Source organism: Falco punctatus (genome assembly GCF_963210335.1).
Source record: "Falco punctatus genome assembly, chromosome: Z".
NCBI lineage: Eukaryota > Metazoa > Chordata > Aves > Falconiformes > Falconidae > Falco > Falco punctatus.
The window spans coordinates 54,876,829-54,893,762 of NC_137586.1; the positions used below are offsets into that span (position 1 = coordinate 54,876,829).

Below are 16,934 nucleotides of genomic sequence, written 5' to 3' on the forward strand. Positions count from 1 at the left end.
AGAGCCTGGGAGATTCATGGAAGTCCTGCTTTGGACTTTGCATTTTCCAGCTATGGGAAAAGTGTCCTGGTCTTGCTGAAGGGAGGCTAGATGAGGTCCACAGGTCCTTCTGCTTCTGCTTCATATGTTAGAATTACTTTTTTCCATCCAGAATTTCACCATGAAGTGTGAAAGCCCATGGCTCATCCTAGCAAATGCCTCTGAGGTTTAAAAAATGAGGCTTTGGCTTAAAAGAGTTGAAGATAGTCATGGCAACTATGTAGGAGTCCTGTCCTTCATTGAAAAGCAAAGAAACAGGGTGGAGTAGCTTTAGTGTATGGGTCTGGGGTCTAGGGAAGAATGGGCTGGCTTGCTAATGGCTTGGTACCAGGTCCTGGTTTGCTAGTGGTGTGGTACTGATGGCTTGGTACCAAGTCTTTCACCTTCACATGATGGGGAGATATCCTTGGGGAAGAACTGTCTCCCCAGGAACCTCCATCCTAAATGGTTTTACTTGTATTCAGTATTAGCCACATAGAGCAATGGAGGGTTCAGCTACATTTGATTGTCCTTGGTTTGGTTTTATTTTCTGCGCAACGGGGTGTTTGACTAGATCTCAGTCTCGAAGTAGAGATCTGGTTAAGCTGTGGTACTGTCCATCTGCTTCAAGTTAAGCATGCATCCCATAACCCTCCTGGTCTGCAGCTTGAACATGCTCCTGCTGCTTTCAAGTCTCTGGCAACTCACTTACTTAAAAGACACCATAATGATGAAAAGTTGTTTTATGTCACCACAGTGGGTGCAAAGGAGGTAATTTGGCCTCTGTTTGTAGCACATCTTTAACACAGGACTTAGGGGGTAATCCTGTGGTTGCTGAAGTCCTGGATAGAGCTCTCAGTGGAGAGAGTGCAAATCAGATCCAGACTGGCCAGGAAAGTTATACAGCATTTCCAGTAGAAATAGACACCCCACCTGATAAGGGTTGGATATTCTTCTAGCTCCTTGAAATTAACTGTTCTTAATAGCCATGACTAAAGGGCAGTTATTAGCCCCCCCCCCTCGACACCCCAAAATACTGTTTCAGTGAAGAAATTCAGCATTAAAAATCATCAGGCTAGAGTTGTGCCATTTTTTGGAACAAGTAGAAAGCACATTTATTGGCTTTTTTTTTTTTTTAAATCCTTATGAGAAACTGAAGTAATTTTCCCGAATATTTAGTGGGGAGAAAGAAAATTCCACATTGACTGAAAGCAAAGAAAGTGCTGACTAAAAGAAAATTACCAATGAAAATAGAACTAGAATAGAAACTTAATTTCAGCTCTGCTGCACTGATGGGCTGACAAGAAAGAAGAATTTCTACAGTCGAGTAAAGCATAATCACTGGCAGGCTCATACCCAGCTATGTGGTCTCTTGAGAGAGCACAAGGCTAATACAAAATTGTATGGAACATTTTCAGTATGCTGTTTCTTTAATTTTCCTGGGGCATTTTGCAGTGTGTGAAGCAAACCATCTTTGTAAATCTTCACAGGGTCTGAGCTTTAAACCCCTTGAGGCAGGGACGGTCATCTGCTGTGCATGTCTGTATAGCAAATAACCCAGCAGGACCACCATTGGCTTACTGCCGTTCAAGGACACATTCAAGTGCTGCTGAGAAGTCAGGTCTGAATGGGTTGGCACATGCAGAGCCATTCTGTGGTGCCACAAATGCCTGACCTGAGGTCCACCACCCCGAGGAAAAATCCCACCCCCTGAAATCAGTATCGAAACTATGTGGTTCCTCTTGTGCTGGACCTTCACCTCATGATGCACTCCGTGTGTCTGTTTCTGCCTTAATAACTTCAGGGAGGTGCTCACTGCGTATTTATCTGTTTTTCCAAAAACGAGGCACCTTACACACTGCTAAGACAACATTTTGCAACAAGTTAAGAGTGTCACCTACACTGTTTTCAAACCTGACAGCTTTGCTAGTATTTTTTTAGAGCCAGTTAGAAAACCAGGACAAGATTAAGTGTTTTCTCTTGGAAAATTCCTCCCCTTTGTGGAAATCTTTAATTAAAACTGCTAAAAAATCAGGATAGCTTTTCTCCACCAAAGACATCCTGAAAAAAATCATGCTAATTCAATGCATTTCTACCCATCTCAGATCCTCTTCGGTTGTGCTGCAGTGAAGTTGTCCTGGTATTTCCTGGAAGCCATCAGAAATCTACCCATGCAAACTGAAGGTTTTGTGGATCCCTCCTGGGGCCTCAGACTTTTCAGCTGCTTCCCAGGTGGATGGCTATCTGCACAGGACCAGGATCTACCTAGGTTTCCAGGACTGCATCTTTCCCTCAATCCAGTGAAGGGCTCAAGAAGGAGTGAGAAGCGGGACGGTTGCATCCTTCTCTTCCAGTGCCTAAGCAGCTGTTTTTCAGCTAGTGGGGCTGAAGGCCATGTATAGGTTAGTGGTGGAGCTACAGTTCCCAGAAAGAGAGAGATGGACTAGCCTTCAGGGACCTGCATTTCCCTTCCAGCCCTGCACAGCAGTTTTGGCAAACGTGTTATTGTCCAGCATGTGATTTCATGACACAGCCATGCTCAACATCGAGGAGCACCAAAGCATCAGTTGAGAGCATAAGCCATGGGCTGATTAGGGTGGAACATGCCTTTTGGTGGAGAAAATCAGTTAATTTTGCTCAGACTACTTGCGCTTCACTGTGGAGCTGTGGTCTGTTTCTGCTTCTCCAGTTGCTGTATGATGACAGTGCAACTCAGCCATGCCTTTAAAAAACCTCAAGAAATACAGTATTTTCTGTGTGCACGAGATATGGGGTCCCTATTTACTGAATGTAGTAAAATAACACATTAATTGTATTTATTTTGGCAATGCTTTGCATTTTTTCCTCCTATTTTCCTTATTACAAATTAATAGCTGAATAATTCACACTTTTCTTACTATTTTGTTAGCACTTTATTCTCACCTTTTAAACAGTTTGGGGTTTGATTGCTCTCTTATAAAGAATACTTTCAGTTTAGGGAAAGGTGTTTGTAAGCTGTTCTTTAACTCTTTCTAGCCTGGCTTCAAAAGATCCTCTCCTTTATTTCTGAAGTGCTGGGGCCTAGTGCAATTCAGAGCTCCCTGTTCTGGTCATGTACTTTCCCTTCACCCCCTTTCAATGCCTAAGAGATTTCTCTCTCCATTCAGATTGAGATTACTATTATTAAGTTGCATTTAGAGAACAGAATTCCACTCTTTATTTTTGGCTTCTGGCTGACTATGCTTGATAATTACATGTAACCACTTCACTTTGTAATATATTCCCCATATTTCCCTTCCACCTGACCTAACACTTTCATACAGTAACATACTGCAAAGTTCACTAACCCTTTTTATCTAGAGGCATAATTGGGGCTCTGTGTTCCTGAATCTCTGAAGTCCACATCAATCCTTCTAAGCAAACTTCCTTTCAAATGCAGATAGAGTACTTTTTCTCAACTTGATGAAGAAAGCTCCTTTGCCTCCTTTATTATCTGCTTTATGATATCTGTTTCATAATTTTAGATGGTAAGAAATCCTCACGCTTCATTTTCATGGTGTTTAAAATCTATGTTGAATGCAAAACCAGATGAGTCATGTTTGATAGTGGGTGAATCACAGCTGACCTGCCTGTTAAGGGAGTGTGAATATAATTCTGTCCTGAAGTCTGTGCAAATCTCTTTTGTGGCAGCTTCTTTCAGTCAGGGCTTGCTGTGTTTGGCTTTCTTTCCCATTGTGGGTTAATGTTGGGTAGCAAAGGCACATGCACAAGCCAGAGGTCTGTCAGGAGTGTGTGTACTGTACGCACACTGTGCCATATGCACATGGATGTATGCCGTCTGAATTAGCATGCACAGGTTTTGGACTGTGATCCTCTGCAGATCTGTCCGCAGTAACACCCACTTAAGGAGACTTAGGCTTCTGACAGCCTCTCAGCCATTTCCATGTAACTGCTCCTATGGTCTGGGAAACTGACTCAAGGTAAACATCAGCTGACACACACACACACAAAAAGAGAGTTGCTACTTTTTACACACAGCCCAGGTCACTACTGGACCCACCTTTACGCACACCTGAAAGTGTGGGATGTGAGTGTGAGCAACTGCCTGTGCATGACAGCTACTTAAACTAGCTGCTTAAACTCTGTTGTTCTGAGAGACACAACTGTGGAGCCTGCCCCTTTGGTTACCTTGAATTAACTACCAACCAGACAGCTCAGGTCACAGACTGTCTTTTAAGGCCCTGATTCAGAAAACCATTTAAGTGCATGCTTCAGTTTACTCTTTCTGTACAATGTACGTAAGCAATGCTTAGCCTTAAACACATGCTGAAGTCCTATTGAAATCATTTTGCAAGGGACTGGGATAAACAAATCCCAGCCACTCAACAGGGAGAACTTTATTAAATGAAAATGTTGGGTTTATCTCTTCAGTTTCTGTTAATAGGTCTAGGATGTGGCTTTCTACTGAAATGTTGCAGTGAAAGTATAAATTCCTTCAAAAGTGTCTATAAAACATTCCCTTTGTCCTTCCTTCGTTCCCTATTTTTCACTAGCAATTCAACACAAAGAACGTATTTCTCACCAATTCAAAAATAAGGCCAAGCAGCATCTTAATCTGCATTGCCTGTATGCCTGCAAGCTGCGTGTCTCTGAGAGTGTTATGTATTTTGTTATTTTAGAATGAAAAGCAACTAAAATTGTCACACAGAAGGTACCCAAGCAGTCTGGCAGCAAATCTCTGTTCCATGAAAGATTTATTCTTATTCTCTATAGCTTGATCTAGGTATTGTATGAATGCTGTCTAGCTTCCATGCCCAGAAATACATACAACCAAATACGGGTCTGGCTTACTGCATTACAGGGCGGAAAAATTTTGTTGCTATGTTTTATACCTGGCTGCTAAGAGTGGTGTCTGGAAAAGCTGCTTACCTGTCTCTGACTGGTGGGCAAACTCACTATTTGAACCCCCATTGTGGAATCAGGGTTTTTTTTTTGGAAGTGATGATGATGTCTCATCCTCACTTCTTGCTCTGATAGATACAGAAATATCTAAAGTGCTGGAAAATTGCAAGGTGCTATTTCCCCCAATGTAAAAAGGGAATAATAATTGAAATAGTTAGGGATTATAATTACTATACTATATATTGCATATAAGCCATATTCTTTGTCAGATAATGATTTTTGTTATAAATGGTTGGCATGACCTAGCAAAAAAAGACGCATTGCATATATTACCAGTATCATTCTCCTCATCAAAATCCACAGTATTCAGAAATAGAGTAATGCACATAACAGAAGTCAAAAGAATGAAGAGTTTTGGCTCTGGCTACCTTCTTCTGGAGGCAGTTACTTCACAGAAAATTAGGTTCTCCCAGTAAAAGTAAAGAATGGCATCTTTATTTAAGGTTGTGGGAAGTTTGCTGTTTACTCAAAACCAGAATTTAACCTTAGGGACAGAGATGTGGATCTCTGGGATTGAAAAAAAGTAAGAATAGAATAAAGCTAAAGAAGTTACTATCTGAGTCTGCAAAGAGCCTGAAACAGTTGTTCTGCAGCTCGCCTGTTGCTTTGCGCGTGGTATTTTCAAACACACAACTTCAGAAGGAACGGTCAACACTGTAAAGAAATTACAGTAGTCTTCCAAGACCATCTTTGTGTATCCAGTGTACCCAGCCCACGGGTAGGTCAGGTCCACTAGCTATTACAAAAAAAAACCCACAAAAACGCAGAAGGATCTCCATTCATCCCCGTAGGACAGTGAGCATAGCAGTGACTACTGAAGTAGAAGTCATAAAAATGCTGTTACTGCATGCTGAGAAAAGGTGGAGAAATTAACTGTGGAGAAAGGTCTGCATAAAAGCAACACCTTTTTCTGCTAAACAAGCAGACACTGGTTCATAAAGTGGCATCACTTTTTTGTCTTCATTTGACCTCTCTTGACTCTGTTTATGGCTTCAACAGATTTTGGCTTCTTTTGTGTTTGAATATACTTAATTAAAATAACTGGGGGTGGTGCAGGAGGGAATGTACCATACAGTAGCACCACACACCATCATGGTTAATGGAGAGTTAATATTTTAACTTTAAAGGTTTTCTTAGCTTAAGCCCTAAAAGCATTGACAGTTTTGCTATACGTGAATCACACAAGCTGTATTAAAATCATCAGGAAGATCCTATTGTGAATATTTTGAGAGCTATGGAAGTTCACTCTTTTAATTTGCGCCAAACTAAAAACTGGCATATTTCTGGCTTTGCTCAGTACTTTTAGACTGTGATTAATAGCAATATGTGCTTCTATGAGGCTTTAAATATGACTCTCCTCAGCAGATATGGCTAAATTTTACAATTAAAGATGCTGATACATCCTTCAGTGCATTTTTGATCTGAAGTAGATCACACTGTTTGTGCAAAGCACGCCGGACACACAGTATTGGCACAGGCGTCCTGGAACAGGAAAACGAGAGCGAGTCAAAGCAGTTCCCCGATGCGAAGCTGGCGGACAGTAAACGAGACTGGGGAGAATCACAGTATTGGATGTCACACTCACTTCAGGAGGGGCAGGCTGGGCACAGACTGGCAGGCAGGGCAGGGGGCAGGCAGGAGCCGGGATGCAGCGGCAGGCAGGGCCGGGCCGGGATGCGGAGGGGAAGGTAGGGCCCGGCAAGGCAGCGGGCAGCGGGCCAGGGCAGCGGGCGGGCAGGGGACGGGCAGGTCCGGGGCCGCTGCGCTCCCTGCGGGCTCCGGACGCGGCGGGGGGGCGGGGGCTGCCGGGGGGTGGGGGGGGCGCAGCTGCCCCAGCCCCCAGGGCCAGGCCAGAGTCTCGCCCTATGCGGGGCGCCCCCCGGCCCCGCCGCCGTCTGCCTCAACCAGGCGGCGGCGAGACCCCCCCGCTGCTGCCCTGTCACCCGCCCCCGGTGCAGCGGGCCCCGCGCCCTCCCCTTCCTCCCCCCGCGCTCCCCCCCGCCCGGCACGGGACCCTTTAAGAGGAGGGGGCAGCGGCTGGAGGGCTTGGCTAGGGGACGGGGCCGCTTCTCTGAGGGCTCTGGGATTGGGTCGACCGGCCGAAAAAAAATAATTAAAAAAAAAAAAAAGAGAGGTGGGTGGTGAAGGCAAAAGAGGGGGAATTAAAAAAAAAAAGGGAGGGGGGGGGGAGGTGTGGAAGCAGGACAAGAGGGGGAAAAAAATAGAAAAAAGGAAGCCGTCCTCAAATTGTGCCAAGCCTGGGAGCGAGCAGGGATGGTGCACCCCGGCTGGCTCTGCCTGCTGCAGGGCTCCCTCCTCCTGCTGGCCAGAGCGCGGCAGAGCCGCGGCCCCGCCGGCGCCTGCCCGTCCCACGGAAAGGTAAGCGCCGACGCGTGGGGGGCACGGCCGCCCCCCGCCCCGCACCGCCCCGCGCCGCCCCGGCCGCCGGGCGCTGCCGCGGTCCCGCAGGAGCGGCGGGGGTCCCGGGTCCCGGCGCGGCGGCCCTTCCCTCGGGGGCGGTGGCGCGGGGACGGGGTGCGCTGGGCTGCGGAGCTCGGGCAGCGGCCGGGGCGGGGGCGGCTGGCGGGAGCGGGGCGGGGAGGGCGGTGCGCGGGGCTGCGGCCAGGTGGGGCGACCACCGCCGGTGCCGACGGGGCAGCGTGACGGAGGGGGAAGCCCCGGGACGGGCCCTGGCAGGACATTTCCCTGCGCCGTGCGGGCGGGGCTGCGCCGCTCGCAGCGGGACGGGCCGCCGGCAGCGCCTTGCCCCAGCACCCCTGCCCGGCGGCGGCCCTTGCCCGGCGGCTGGGCGCCGAGCGGGGCGGGGCGGGCTCGGGCCGGCAAGCGGCCGTGCCCCTGAGGTGGAAGCACGGCTGTAAGTTGTGTTCGGTTTTGTGCGTCCTCTAACATCCTCAGCTTGACTGTAGCGACCAGGGGCAACACGGGCTGGAAGGTAGTGAGCGCAGCTGAGGGACCCTGCTGCGAATTAGGAGTGATGTTCCGTCCAGCGTGAAGCTCGAGGGAAGGGTGTGATTTCTGTTATAAATCGGACACTGAGAAAAAGCAGGTCTCGCTGAAGTTTCTGGGATGAAAGGACCAAATACCATGTAGGGAAAGACTTCCTGAACTTTGTGTTAATGTGTCTGTTGGTGTTAACAGACCATCCATGCTGTCTGTTGGCATATGCTTGCACCTGGAAGCAGCCTGACCAGAGGTGCTGTGCACCGAGATTTCCCTGGGACATGTGCCTTGCCATTTGTGTTCATCTGCACCAGGCAGGGTTACCTCATCCAGCACAGCTGGAAGCCCTTAGGAGTAAGTGCAGGAGCACTGCACTGGGGAGGTGCCAAAGCCACAGTGGGCTCACTGCAGGGTAGGTGTGAGAAAGCTTCACAACTATGAAGAAGGTCTGTTCTGTGACCTTTCTTCTCTTTCTCTCACTTGGAGGTGCACCTACATATAGCTGCTGGTCTAGGGGCCTCACTGCTTCCAGCTAAGCATGCCAGCCTCCCTGCAGCTGTGGAGGCTGAGGCGTCTGTCTCCTCCCAGACACAGAGCACTGCCAGTTCAAACATATGCCAAGCTGCGTGTGCCTCACTGGACCTGTCTGCCTGACCTTGGGCTAGAGCTTAACCTTACCTTGGGGGATGGTGCCTTAACAGTTTGCTTGTGCCTGGAACCAGTTTGTCAAGTGGATTTATAGGTGGCCAGCTGTGACATTGCCCTGAAGTCAGCTCAAGCCTCTGGGGTGGGTGCCCCTTTCCTCTTGAGGGCATGAAATGCAAAAGTTGTGGGCTGGCATTAATCTATTGCAAGGAGCTAGTGAGAGCAAGAAGAAAGGGGACAGCCCCTGAGAGCCTAAGCATACTTGTGAATTACTCATTTCCACTAGTTTGGTGGGACATGAAGGGAGTTTTTCTCAGGAGCCATTGACTAGACTTCTGCCAGTTACCAGCAAAACTAGAGGTGAAATGTGTTAATGGTATCTCATTATCTGCTGATTACTCTGTCATTAAAATGTGAGACCACCTGTAGTTCTGGTATTGGCAGGTTGCTTCCTAGGGTCATTAGAACAGTGGTGGTAACCACACTGTCTAGGAATGGCAGCATCTGCCTTATTTGTGAAGCTGAGTGTATTCTTACCCTTACACCAACCCCTTGGGGAAAAATATTCCTCCTTGTCCCTGTGTCATCAGGGAAGGCTTTTTTGCTTGTTTTTATCATAATTCTTTATGGCACCTCTTTTCTTACTTCTCTAGATTACAAGTATACCTTTCTTCTTTTTGTCAGGTTGCCTAAAGCTTCTGTCTTGAAAGAAATATGTACATCAGTGCCTGAAAGAGAGAAGCTGCTACTTTAAGGAATGAACGTACAATACTTGAGAGGATTTTCTCATCATCATTCCAAATTATAGTTAAATCTGCAACCAATAATGTGCACCATCCTCCTTCTTCTAAAAGGAAAAAGGAAAGACTTTGAAAACAGTTAATCTAAAATAAAGTATGCTGGAATCCTTTGGGTTATGTTCCAGTTAATAAGTGGTGTAGTCTGGTGATGTTTTCTTTTTGCTTAACATTGGAGTGTATTGGTAAATTTAAAGCCAGAATCCAGAGATTAACAGCGGAGTGCTTATGGTTGTAGCTGGTTAGTATTTTGTGCTGCGTTGTACCTTACAGAGGGGTAGTTCATTGGAATGGCTACTTCCCCATGCCCTTCAGCAGGGCAAGTGATCTGTCTGCTCTCAACCCTTGACTTTTTTGTTAAAAGTTTTATTTTTATTTTTAATCTATATCAAACAAAGACTGAATGTGTGTTCTTTTAATAGTTGCAGCCACTGTGGTGTTTATCCCCATGTGAATTCTACTTACAGTCTTAAGCTGAGTTTGAAAGCCTCAGTAATGCAGGTGAGCAAAAGCTCAAGACGGTGACCTTTGAAAGTGTCCCTAGCATTTCTGTGTGCATTGCCACAGATGCATGGGGCACTTTACATGGCGAGTAAAGGCACAGTCTTTGCCCCAATTAGGTATAAATGAAGATGACAAGATACAACACCAATATAGGTAAAAGGGAGGGAGCAAGCCATATAGGGAGGGTGATAGGGCTGCCTGCCTGGGTAAGATATTGCATATCACATGCTTTGGCTCCTGTAGCAAGCAAAAAAATGTTAAGGGAGTATTATGGGTTGAGAAACAGTGCAATCCTGGGCTGAGGTTTGGAAGATGTGGCTGTGGCGCCAAGTGGTGAGTATGAGTGTTAAGGGTCCTGAAAGACACTGAAGCCACAGAGGGCACCAACCTGCACGGCGAGCTACACACATTGTGCTGGAAAATCTATCATCTACATAGATGAAACAGGCAGGAGATGGAAGGAAGCAGAAGTGATGTAGAAGGAAGCAGACGACGTATAGGTTTCCCATGTCTGGAGTTTGCATCTGGTTCCTCAGTCTTTGGACAGCAGTTTTTCTTTCCCTCTGAACCTCTGTTCCTGTATCACTACAACTGTCATTATTAAATTTTTTTTGGCTTTTGAACTCCCATGCTCTTCTAGACACTGAAAGTGCTGCCACTAGGTGCATTCTTTGTTCCTCCTGTTTCTTGCTGAATTATTTTCTGGAAGTTTACCATAATTTTACTCTTGACAGTCAGTATGTCATTTGGCCCGATTTGAGCTATTTTCTCAGAAGAAAGATGACACTTTCTCTGATCCTCTTTGGCACCTCTCTTCCAGCAGAATCATTGCTGCCTTAGCTGAAGTGGTGCATGATGTCTGACAAACACAGTATTTGTGTATTTGAAGACTACAGGTTGCATCCTATGGTGGACTATAAATACCGCTAGAAAAGCAAGCTGCTGGGGTAGTTAAAATAAACAGAATCTGAGGCTTGGGGTTTGGGGTTTTTTTGGTTTGTTTTTGTTGTGTGGGTGTTTTTTTCCCCAAATCTTAAAAGAAACAACCTATTGGAAAGATAATGAAAATACTTCTCAGTCAGAGCCTGTGTTCTGCTGAAGCAGATAGAAGAAAGGCAGGAGGTCATGGCACTTTCCAGTGCCACCTGTGGACAACCAGCTATGTGATTAGAGGGCAGATGTGATATGGGATGAGCACGCTCTGGTTTCAGCTAGCAATCTGCAATGCATCATTTCGCTGTCCCTTTCTTTAAGTTTTTTGTTGTTCTTGCCTAGACCCCTCCTCAGCTCCTGAGGAAAACCCCTTGATGTGTACCATGCTTTTCCAGGATTTTTGCAGTGCCTGACGCTCTTGTCCATACATTTTAGGAAGCATTGTCTGGCCTTACATGCCCCCAGTGCATCTCATGGGAGGCAGTGGAGTTTGTCCTTTGTGCAGCCCTGGCTGGGGAGGGAGACATCCTCAGTCTTTTGGTAGGGAGTGGATCCTGTAGCTCCCAGTGTGTTGTCTCTGTTGACAGTGTCAGCTTAAGCAGCTCCTTTTTGTTCTCCCTCATTCCCCTGCTGGCTAGGGAAAAGACTTTCTCTTTTTCCTTTTTTTGTTCCAAGCCATTTTTTGGCTGGGCTGATACCTTGAATTAGTTCATAGCCAGCTGTTTTTCATCTGGGGAGGTGAGGTAGGGGAGAAGGCACTGTGCCATAGTGCTGAGCATTCAGAAATACCTTGATTTGGGATTATGTAGTTGGAGGTCAAACTTGAGGCATGGAGGTGGTGTGGTATGGCTACTGCGATGCTGCTTCAGGTCTTGATGTGCCCGCAGATGGGGAGACCTGTGTTCTCTTGTGGGACTGCTGCTCTCTTCATTAGGCTGCCCCTCATTTTTTTTTAACCCTTGTTTCTACTTTCTCCTGTCATGAGTAATGTGTTGAGTACCACCTGTAAATTGGAGAGCGGAGACAGAAATATGTGTCTTGATGTAATGCATGAACCTGACTTTTGTTGTTATGCAGCTGAAAGTGAAATTCCTAGAGTTATACAATGCAGCTCTCTTAAGCCTCCAGGACACCACTTTGACTGTAATTTATGCTGGTTTTAAAGCACCCCTCTCTGATGTAACAGCTGTGTAGAAGGATCCTACTGCAAAGGAAAATTGGGTTGTAGCACCTTTATCTACTGAACGCTGTCAGGGAAGTGAGGTGAGGGAAAGGCAGTGCCAGTGACGGCGTATACTGTGATGCTGAGCAAGCCTCGGCACTACTCCTGTGCTGTCTCACAGCCACCTAAAGCATTGTTTTAATGGCTTCCCTTTTATGGTCTTGGGGAGAGATTATACCCTTGCTTTTTGTTCTCTGAAGAAGCTGTAGTGAAACACGTGTGAGCTCTGGGAAGGGGGATGTGAGGGTGCCAGAAGGTATAGCAGGGGAAGCACAGACCTGCTCAGGCACACCAACGACTTTGCTCCATCCTGTCTCACATAAGGCAGTAGAAAGCTTTTTGCAGGGGTCTGGCATAGAGGCAGAGCAAAGCTGGAACTCCAATCTCCACCTTCTGCAGGAAAAGGAGATGCCAAAAGAGTGTGAAGCACTAGCATGTCCCGGGCAGCTGTAATGCTACCTTTTGGAGGGAAAGTGAGCTTTGTGAGCTCCTGTCGTAGCATCACCTGGTAAGGATAACCAACTGCTAGTGCCTGGAAACTGTCTATGCAGGGTCTGGGGAGGTTTCTCATGAGGCTTCTCATGTTTCCTGTAAGAAACAGGACTGTTCTCCAGCCCCTCACACTGGCTTCTAGCAGTTCTGAGAAGGGAGGTCTGAATGGTGCTTGGGGTGGGTTGCAAAGTTCGTGATAGCTCCTGGTGGCATAGAAGTATCAACAAGAGTGCCCAGCTGCTCCCCTTTTCAAGGTCTCAGTCTCTAGGACTGTGTGAGAAGTTTCATTAGGTTGAAGCCTGCTATCTTCTGCCTGCGCTGCAGGCTCTTCAAAGGAAGACTATTTACTGTGTGCCTGATGGCCTGTGTGATTTCCTTGGTAGTACTACTAATAGTTGGCAGTATTACTCTGCTTTCAGTATCTGATTGTGAAAGCTGGAGTGATTTGCAGAGCAAAAAAAAAAAGTGAAAGTGAAATGCCAAACATCTTTCTGGCTGGGCTGTGTGAATTGTCCAGAGCAGCACTGATGATGGGCATTAAAGCCTGGTACCATCTATCTGGACTTGAACCTTCTGGCTTTGTTCAGGAGCTGAATTAAAGTTTTAAGCTGGCTGGTGACCACTAGTTCCTTATGATTCCTTGCAGTTGTGACTGCTCTTGTGCACTGCCATGTACATGATCAGACTTGTGTGAAGTGAAGGAGTGTTGACCTCTTGACCTCGTGCCTGTCCTAGGTGCCTCTTCTGTCTTTTTGCTTGCTTATAGATAAAAAGTAGCACTTCTGGTCCGTCTTTGTTGCTGGCTGATGACTACTTCCCATTAATTTCTCACTGTAGTGGTGTGTCCTTCCAGTTTTCCCTCCTGAATAACAACAGGAGGGAACCCTGTGGTGTTCTCCTTCTTGTTTTACTTTGCATATTTATTTTCCTGTGTTCTTCCTGGGTCTATGTCATACTCATACTCACCTATTGCCCTGTATCTTAATTACCTCTCTGTGCTGCATCATGTTTTTTCTCCCTTCTTCCCATGGTCTTCAGGAGAGTTTTTATGCTCTCTAAGTCAGGAGTGAACTCCAAGACTGTCCTATGGGATCTGGAGTTGTAGCATGGTGTTACCAAGGTCTGAAGTATCCTTCAGACTCTTTACGTGCTGCAGAAGTGTGTGAGGAGCTCTTTGGAGTATAGTTGGTTTGCGGATCTATGTGGGTAAACTGGACTGGTTGTAGCACTTCACTGAAGTGCTGCCTGATCCATGGCCTGAGTTTGACATAGAGAGCTGCTGGAGAAGGTTGTCCAGGATGAGCCATTGCAGAGCAGTCCTTAAGATTAACCTTTCTGACCCTGGGTCTTTAGTATCAGAAATTTATAGGCAATGTGCTTCCAATAAATTCCTCTAAGCAGCCTGTTCTGCATTTGGCAGGCAGGCAGGCTGCTTAGATCAGCACACATGCACACTTAATGCTAACCTCAGCTCTGAGGCTATCTGCTGGCTAAAGGCTGACCAGATGTTTGAGTGCATCTGGAAGCCTGTTCTCTTACTTAGACATGCAAAGGCTACCTCTTCCTGTCTGCACAGAAAGATAGAGACTGTGTCCATTGCACCAGTAAGGACAACTGCACCAGCAGGGTGCACATGGTAGGTGATGGAGGTCATGTCTGCTGTTGGTGTAAAGTGACTTGGCAAGATCCATTTTGCCCCATCTGCTTTCCTGTCCCACAGGATTGCTTAGGGCTTGAACACAGCCCTGTGCTCTGGTATTCCTGGGGATGCTATGAGGCACATTTTGCAATGGAACAATCTTAGTCTGATTCTGACTTCCTGATGGCTGTGGTTTATTGAGAGACTTTAAAAGCTAAATTAAGAAAGAAGGAAGCTTTTTCCTCCTTTGTGTTTGAAATAGTATGCCCTGGAACCACAGGCCGAGTTTGGTCTGCAGAATTTTTTCCCTCACTTTCCAAGATATTGCATGCATGTCTCTGCTACTTAAAAAAGGTAACTCAGCTGTAAGAGGTCCTGTACATCCCTGTAAAATTTCTGCCCCATATTTCTGCCTGCTCCAGCAAGTCTGCCTGCCAGCAGTGTTGTGTGTTTCTCATTTGTTTGGTGTCTCACTCAGAGCGGAAAGTTCTTCTAAGATGCTGTGGCATTCTCTAAGTGTCACATCAGTTTCTTTGAAAGGTGCCTTGCTATGCTGAAGTGCTTCAGCAAAGTGATGCCAGCTTTTGACTTGTTAAAAGGTGGGAATGTCTGGAGCATGGCCTGCTTGGGCTGTGCTCTGCAGCTGGTTTTGCCAGATGCTTGGGTGACAAGCCAGGGTGGTGTTACTGTTGAGAAGACCCAGTGTTAAGTTTCAGGAGGAGAAAGCCAAGGCCAATCTTCTTGTGTTTTTAATTAGTGAAATTAGAATTTTGACCTCAGGAGCTGAGAGAAAGTATGGTCAGAGAGTACTGACTCTGTGTGAGCAGAACCACCGCTGGCAAGCTGCTGAGACAGATGACCTGCTGGCTTGGCATCATGCTTTACTTAAGCCCTGGACTGCAGTGCTGTGGTGTAAATGTTTGTACTTACTCAGCTGTGTCTCCCTCTCCCCCAGCAAAGCGAGCTGAACTCCTTCCTGTGGACCATCAAGAGAGATCCCCCATCTTACTTCTTTGGCACTATCCATGTTCCGTACACACGTGTCTGGGATTTCATCCCAGAGAACTCCAAGAAGGCCTTCCAGCACAGCCACATTGTGTACTTTGAGCTGGACCTCACTGACCCCTACACCATCTCGGCTCTCACCAGCTGCCAGCTCCTGCCACAGGGGGAGAACCTCCAGGATGTGCTGCCCCATGACATCTACCACCGGCTCAAGCGGCACCTGGAGTATGTCAAGCTCATGATGCCATCCTGGATGACCCCAGACCAGCGGGGCAAAGGGCTGTATGCAGACTACCTCTTCAACGCCATTGCAGGCAACTGGGAGCGGAAGAGGCCGGTGTGGGTGATGCTGATGGTGAACTCTCTGACGGAGGTAGACATCAAGTCGCGAGGCGTGCCTGTCCTGGATCTGTACCTGGCCCAGGAAGCGGAGCGGTTGAAGAAGCAGACTGGGGCTGTGGAAAAAGTGGAGGAGCAGTGCCACCCGCTCAATGGGCTGAACTTCTCCCAGGTGAGACAGTGGTGTGCTGGGTGCCAGGCTGGCTGCTTGGGTGGATGTCGCAGCAGCAAGAGCACGGGCTGGGGTGTGGGGTAAGTGTGAGACTTGTGTTTGCTCCCTGTAGTCCCTGCCTTTACCTGTGCCCCCAGGAAAGCTTGCTAGCTGTAGGAGTTCAGGCCACATCCTAAATTTATTTAGACCTGCCCTGGAGAGACCCCTGTCCTCTTCCCTGGGCCGCCTTGGGCAGGCTCCACCCCAAGAGGCACCAGACCTTTGGATGGCTGTTCACTGACATTGAGTGGGCTGCCCTGCTGGAGCCCAGGGCAGGCTGGGGCTCACTGTCTAAGCTTGATTTTGTAAAAGCTAGTTAAGAAGAAAGCACTTGTGGGAAGCAGAGGTGCTGCGAGTAAAGCTGAGAAGTAAGTGCTGATTGGGAAAGTATGCCAGTGGACCTCTTAGTGCCTTCAGAAATAAGGGCCCATCCTTTGCATTGGGGAAAAGCGTGTTTCAGTTTTGGGTTTGGTGGTTTTGGTTTTTTGCTTCCTTTAAGACCAGATGAGCGTCAGCACAGCACAGCTTCCTGCAGGGAGCTCCACAGGCTACTGTGGGCCCTTGTGCAAATGCCTTTATATTTTCAGACCAGCTGGAGTTTAGCACGGTTGTTCATGCAGTATCACATCAGGCAAGAAGACTGACCTCTCTTGCCCATGAGTTGGATGGGGCAGTTATGGGCTCTGCTTTCTGAACTAAATACACCAGGGAGCTGCATCTGTTGCTGTCCCTGCCTGCCCAGTGGGATTACAAGCCGGCATAAGGCAGCTCTCTGGCGTGGGGTAACTTTGCTGCAGGGAGGTGCTAGTCTGGGGAGAGAAAGTGGTGTTTGCTTAGGAATAGGCAAGACCGCCTGTTGCAGTGTGCCCTTGTAGCCCACAGTGGGGGGACCTTTGGTCGTGGGGCTGAGGAGTTTCAACTGATGCCCGACCCTTTCCCCTGTGTTGATGCAGTCTCCCGTGCTGAAGGGACCTGCAGCCCAGCAAAGGCAGGGACGGCAGTTTGGGGCAGATGTCAGAAATGCTGCTACCCTGGCCAATCTTGGCAGGGACCACAATGCAGGGAATGGCACTGCAGCCCACACTGCATTACTTATGCTGTCCTTAATTGCATGCAGGATATCTGCACTCTTCCCTTGTCTGGAGCTGGGCAGTCTCATTTGCATCTCCAGTCTTTTGCTTAACTGTGCTTTGAATACTTGTGCTGTCGCTGTTTGCTCGCAGCCGC

The 16,934-nt window shown here is 47.5% G+C and overlaps 1 protein-coding gene across 4 annotated transcripts in view; it reads left to right on the forward strand.

Moving 5' to 3' along the window:
- The first annotated feature begins 6,966 nt into the window (after nucleotides 1-6,966).
- TRABD2A (TraB domain containing 2A) overlaps nucleotides 6,967-16,934 on the forward strand; it is a 92,672-nt gene continuing 82,704 nt past the window's right edge. For all 4 annotated transcript variants that reach the window (XR_013924818.1, XM_080371747.1, XM_080371748.1 and 1 more), the window contains exons 1-2: nucleotides 6,967-7,338; nucleotides 15,108-15,668. Coding sequence is in view for 3 of the 4 variants with exons in the window: in XM_080371747.1 (XP_080227873.1) it covers nucleotides 7,234-7,338; nucleotides 15,108-15,668 (666 nt within the window). In the remaining variant the exon portion in view is untranslated. The remainder of the gene's footprint in view (nucleotides 7,339-15,107; nucleotides 15,669-16,934) is intronic.